We start from the raw sequence: 6,000 nt of genomic DNA on the forward strand, positions 1-6,000 counted from the left end.
TAATAATTGTTCAGGTTTGGGACAGACAAATGCTGATTGGCTGCCAGCTCTGTTCAACCTCTTTAGATTTTTAAAATGCAAACATCTTCATACTTACTATCATCCCAATGTCTTCAAAGAGTCAGAAGAGATGTGGTTAATCTGAACTTTAAAAAAAAAATTGGGAAGAATTGGAAGATGGCAAGGAAAGACACCTGGAAGTGTCCTTAAATAACATATATATTTTTTGTCCTTACTGTAGGAAATACCGGAAAACCTTTCTCTCCAGGTAAGAGCTCCATTGTGGACCTCATTTGACCTTTAAGATATAAGATGGCTTTGGACCTCCTATCACTTTTTATTTATTTATTTATTTTGTCTCAACAATATATGTAGGTATCATACAAAAAGATTATATAGTAAATAAACACATATATGGGTAAATATAAGGAGGTATAAGCATATATATAGAAAGAAGAAAAGAAAAACAATAGGACAGGAACGGTAGGCACGTTTGTGCGCTTATGCATGCCCCTTATGGTCCTCTTAGGAATGGGGTAAGGTCAACATTAGAAAGTTTTTGGATAAAACTTTTAGGATTACGGGAAGAGACCACAGAGTCAGGTAAAGTATTCCAAGCACTGATGATTCTGTTACAGAAGTCATATTTTCTGCAATCTAGATTAAAGCGGTTGACATTAAGTTTAAATCTATTAGTTGCTCTAGTATTATTGCAATTAAAGCTGAAGTAGTCTTTAACAGGAAGGACATTACAATAGATGATTCTGTGAGTTAAGTTTAGGTCTTGTCGAAGGCGACGGAGTTCCAAGTTTTCTAAGCCTAGGATTTCAAGTCTGGTGGGATAGGGTATTTTATTGTTTTCAGAGGAATTGAGAACTCTTCTTGTAAAATACTTGGCATTTTACTATGTATTTGCTTCACTTCTTGGTACATTTCACATTGGCTCCAAGAAGTTTGGATTTGTCCATATTTGTACGACTTGAATTAACACGCAACCCATGCTTCCATTAAATTCCAAAGGAAGGTCTCGGGAGGCACAACTGCTTTCTTTGGGCTTTTCCAGATTGGAAAAGTTGGAAGGTAGGACAACTTCAGAATCCCGGAAAAATGTTCAAAGAGGACAACTCCAGCACCACCCTGTACTTTGCAGCAATAGTGTCAGCTCAGAAACACCAAACTAAGCACCCTGAGAATGAGATATAAAACTTGGAAATGTAGAGAAGAGATTTCTGCATGGTTATTTTTATTTCTTGGTCAATATAGTTTCCTTTGTTGCACGTGGAAGAAAACATTCAAGCTTTTACATAAAAACACACTTTCACACAAACCCCTCCCTTGTTTTCATCTTCCTGAATCTCCCAGAATCCATGCTAGAGATGTGTGACCAACCCATGGATGTTGGCCCATGCAGCGAAAACTTTCCTCGCTTTTACTATAATCGCACTACCAAGACCTGTAAACCATTCAAGTTTGGTGGCTGCAACGGCAACAGAAATAACTTTTTGAGTCAGGAGGATTGTGTTCGGGAGTGTAAACCGGTATAGATCCAGGTAAGCGCAAAGATCTTTTGAAGAATTCCCTGCAGAGTTTCAGCTAGCCTCAGAACTATGCCACTTGGAGAAGTAATTGTATTGCGATGCTTCTAACGAGAATCCTTTTTTTTCAAGGCCAATTACCCAACAGATTTCCACTATTTTCTCAGTCTGCAGAAGAAAAGGAACAGATCTAGTGTCCTTCGACCACCATCCTTGTATGATTATAGCAGGGGTGAAATGTGAAATTTGTTACTACTGGTTCTGTGGGTGTGGCTTGTGGGGGTAATGTGACTGGTTGGGTGTGGCCAATTTTTTAAAAAATTTTAAAAGCATTTTTTCTACATCCTCTTTGGCCGAAGAGTAAAAAATGCTTTTAAAAGCCTCTGATGATCAGGCAACTCAGCTGGGATCGCCAGAGGAGCCTTTTAAAAGCATTTTTTTCAACCTCTTCAGTTGAAGAGGTTGAGAAAAAATGCTTTTAAAAGGTTCAGGCAATCCCAGCTGAGCCGCACGATCATCAGAGCCTTTTTTTTTACTTTTAAAAGCATTTTTTCGGCTGAAGAAAAAATGCTTTTAAAAATAATAAAAAAAACCTCTCATGATCATGCGGCTCAGCTGGGCATGCGGGGATGGGGGGCAGGGATTTTTGCTACCAGTTCTCCGAACCACCCGCCCCCATCGCTACCGGATCAGGCGATCTGGTCCAAACTGGGAGCATTTTATCCCTGGATTATAGGTTATCTATATCTATATTATCTCCACAATTGAGCCCAACATTTGTGTTGCTAAGTGAAACATTTGGGAAGTGAGTTTTGCCCCCATTTTACCATCTGGCTTCCCCATTGCTTATTAGAAGGTCGCAAAAGCTGATCACATGATGGCAGGACATTGCAACGGTCATAAATATGAACCAGTTGCCAAGCATCTGAATTTTGATCATGTGACCATGGGGATGCTGCAACAGTTGTAAGTGTGAAAAACAGTCATCAGTCACTTTTTTTCAGTACCGTTGTTAACTTTGAACGGTCACTAAATGAACTGTTGTAAGTCGAGGACTACAACTACTAGTAGAATCCTGTTGCCCAACAAAAGGCACTTAACCTGCCCTTCACACAAATGTAAGAATTTGGATGGTAAGACCTTTCTGAGACAATAATACACTTTTTGTGGCACCCTTACATGAGGAATGTGTCCTCTATTCCTGTGACCACCACAACTTCTAAATTGTGTTCCACTGCGATACAACTTCTCTCTTCCATGGTTTCTGGAGAATCTATCTCTTTGCACACCGTCTCAATTTTCTCTCTTCCTCGCATGCTCTAGCAAAGGGGTGTCAAACTCAAGGCCCACGGGCCGAATTTGGCCCACAATGAAGTCAGAACTGACCCACATGGCCATCCTGGAAATTGTAAGGGGCCAGCCCGCATCACTTCAGCCCAGCCCACACCATCCCAGGGCGCTTCTCACCCGACTGCTTTCCTTCTTTCTTCTTCCTGCTCCTCCTCCTCCTTCAGACAAAAGTTGCGCTTTTCATCTGTCTATTGCGGTGCAGTGCCCGGGATTTACTTTGACAGTGGTGGGTCTTGAGGGATGGTCAATCTCTGTTCATGGCGTGGTAGAGTAGGTGGAAGGCAATGCCCCCCACCAGATTTAGACCAGCCTAGCAGGGATGTGGTGGGAAACTGAGAGGCACCAAAAACAGCTGAAGGCAGATTGGCTGTAGCTGCCCCGTGCCCTGCCTTGCCTCACGTCATCCTCTGGGATGAGCCTTCTGTCCCCCACCCCACCCACCAGAGACCCCTGGATTCCCACCCCAACCCCGTCCAGTCACCACAGGCACCACCCACACGAGCTACATCAAGATGGCCGTGCCCCCGGGCCACACCTATTTGGCCACAACCATCCTGGCCATGTCCCTTCTCCCCCTTCAGCCCCTAGAGGATAACCACAATGCCCTAGAAAAACTAAGAATCAGGACTTGTACTTTCTACCACAATTTCCTACTAAACGCTGCTAAGCTTCTAAGCCTTCAATTTCCACTGGATTCTTTCAGCAGCCGGTTTGCCTATTAAAATACATAAGTTACTAAGTCATATTATGTGTATAATCACAAGAACAAATTCTGGATTGGCCTATTTTATTCTTTGCAAAAGAACCCCAAAGTCCAAGAAGAGGCTCCAAATCTTTACAGATCCCATCTTTAGATAGCGCAGGGGTGTCGTACTCAAAGCCCAGGGGTCAGATCCGGCCCATGAGGGGCTTAGATCTGGGCCGTGGGGCCACCCTGGAAAGAGTGAACGACCGGCCCGCGGTGCTTCTGCCAGCAAAAATGAAGCTGGGGAGGAGCTGCGTGCAGCCCTCCTGAGCTTTGTTTTTATTGGCAGAGGGTTGCAGGAGGCTGTCACAGCCAAAAACAGAGCTAGGGAGCCCATTTTCACTGGCAGAGTGTTCGGGTAACCACAGGCACCCCCCCCCCGACACAATTGACATTGAGCTGGCCACACCCACTCTGGCCACACCCACCAAAGCTCCCCCAGGTCAAACACAACCCTGATAGAGGCCCTCAATGAAATTGAGTTTGATACCTCTGATATCGAGGATTGTGTCATTCCTGCAATAACACACCGAGGAAGTCATTTCACTTCAAAATTTTGGAAGGCCCTCTTGCACTTACTGAATATTAACATTCATTTGTCATCCATGCATCATCCAGCATGCAACGGACAAGCCGAAAGTTTAACAGCTTTATGTAAGATGCGATGTTTCTTTCAAGCATGGCAACTAGATGGATCTCTTACATCTTGCTGAATTTGCTTATAAGAATTCTGCAGACTCCTTTGTCAATATGTCCCTATTGTAGGCAACGTATGGATTCCACCTACACATCTTACCAAAAGCCAGACAAGAAAGGACAGTCCCTTGCAACACAAAGTTTGTGCATGAGAGAAAAGCTGCCCAAAGCCTCTGAAAGGCTCAAACTAGCAAAGGCTACCTACAAAGAAAGCAGTACATGCACATAGTCAAGAGGCCTAGAATTGCAGAAGGGGATTTGGTGTGGCTGTCTACAAATGTGCAACATCCATGAGAACTTCCGAGAAACAGGCCTTAAAAGTTATTGATCGTTTATTAGTAATGAAATGAAACAAATCCAGTAGCTTTTTGTCAGCTTCAATGAAAGTTCACTCTGTGTTTCATCAGCATTTCCTTTTGAAAGCAGTTGCTCCTTTGCACTCACCAACCCTCCCCTTCCCCATTCTAACAAACAAAGAGGAAGAATAGGAGTTGGACATTGTGTTACACTATAAGCCAAAAGGCAAATGGGTCAAATACGTGGTACACTGGAAAGACTATCCAGAATCAGAAAGAAGGAAGCAATAGATGTCCATGTTCCACTGTTGCTACAATGCTGTCACAACCAATATCTCTGCAAACCAGGGGTAAAATGCACTTACCTTCCCCTACCAGATTGGAAATGTGAGCACTCAAGGGTGCCTCTTCTACACATGAACAGAGCCTTCTGCGCATGTGCAGAGGGTCAAAAATGGGACGTGATGACGTTCCAGTGGGTGGGCAGAGCCTCCCCCCGCCAGCCCACAATCAGTTTCCCCTGGGAATTTGGGACAAGGGGTGAGGTTATGGTATGTGTCAACATGATCTTGGAAAATGAAGGGAAGAAGTGCTTCCTAGCTAAGAATCAGATAAATGGCAGGGGAAGCCCATAACTGAATAATGGGCAGAAAAAGACACTTAGAAGAAATTCACTCTAAATTATCAGGTGGTTAAAATGAAATGAAACAGTGGGAGATTTGTACTTTTATACTTGCAAGATTCTCTTAATGTAGCCTTACAATAAAGCAGAATAAGTTTTATTCTGCTTTAGAAGCCATACTAGGCCAAAGGCTTCCACAAGCTGCCACTTTCTCTAGTGTGGGAAAGTAGGAGAGGGGTGTGTGTGAGGGTACAAGGGGCTATTAGACATAACAACATTTTTCCTGCCGGTCAAGGTCAGGCTGGGCTCACATCTGGAGGAGGAGTGGCCGGAGTGATGCTTCGACATGGGACGATTGAGGATTGGAACACGTGACCGGCAGAGGGGTCATGAGGGTGGAGATCTTGGGGTTTGTATTACTGAGGGAGGAACCTGAATCCCCAGTTTCGGTTTTCATCCAACTGTGCCAGTTTACCCATGCTAGTAAAAGAACTTTGAAAGATGTTGGCTTCGGAGTCTTTTCTGCAGGTGGGGTTTTCTGGAACGCTGACAATAAGCTCACTGTTGTTTTTTCCTGCCTGGTTTACTTGGGGGTGGGAAGAACATACGTTAGGCCAAAGCAGGGGTGGGCTGCTGGGGGTTCGCAGGGGTTTGGGAGAACTTCTAGCTAAGATTCTGTGCAGTTTGGAGAGCCCCCAAATCCCACTCCTGGCTGGCCTCGCCCACCCCTCCCCTCCCAGGAGTTCCCACACAGCC

The 6,000-nt window shown here is 44.3% G+C and overlaps 1 protein-coding gene across 1 annotated transcript in view; it reads left to right on the forward strand.

The window, feature by feature from the left end:
- The window catches only part of LOC131203974 (actinia tenebrosa protease inhibitors-like), a 55,735-nt gene extending 49,968 nt beyond the window's left edge, over positions 1–5,767 (forward strand). Inside the window, exons 9-11 of the mRNA XM_058194727.1 lie at positions 242–268; positions 1,363–1,550; positions 5,540–5,767. Coding sequence (XP_058050710.1) covers positions 242–268; positions 1,363–1,544 — 209 coding nt within the window. The 3' untranslated portion in view covers positions 1,545–1,550; positions 5,540–5,767. The remainder of the gene's footprint in view (positions 1–241; positions 269–1,362; positions 1,551–5,539) is intronic.
- The last annotated feature ends 233 nt before the right edge of the window (positions 5,768–6,000 follow it).

This window comes from Ahaetulla prasina, chromosome 9 (genome assembly GCF_028640845.1).
Source record: "Ahaetulla prasina isolate Xishuangbanna chromosome 9, ASM2864084v1, whole genome shotgun sequence".
NCBI lineage: Eukaryota > Metazoa > Chordata > Lepidosauria > Squamata > Colubridae > Ahaetulla > Ahaetulla prasina.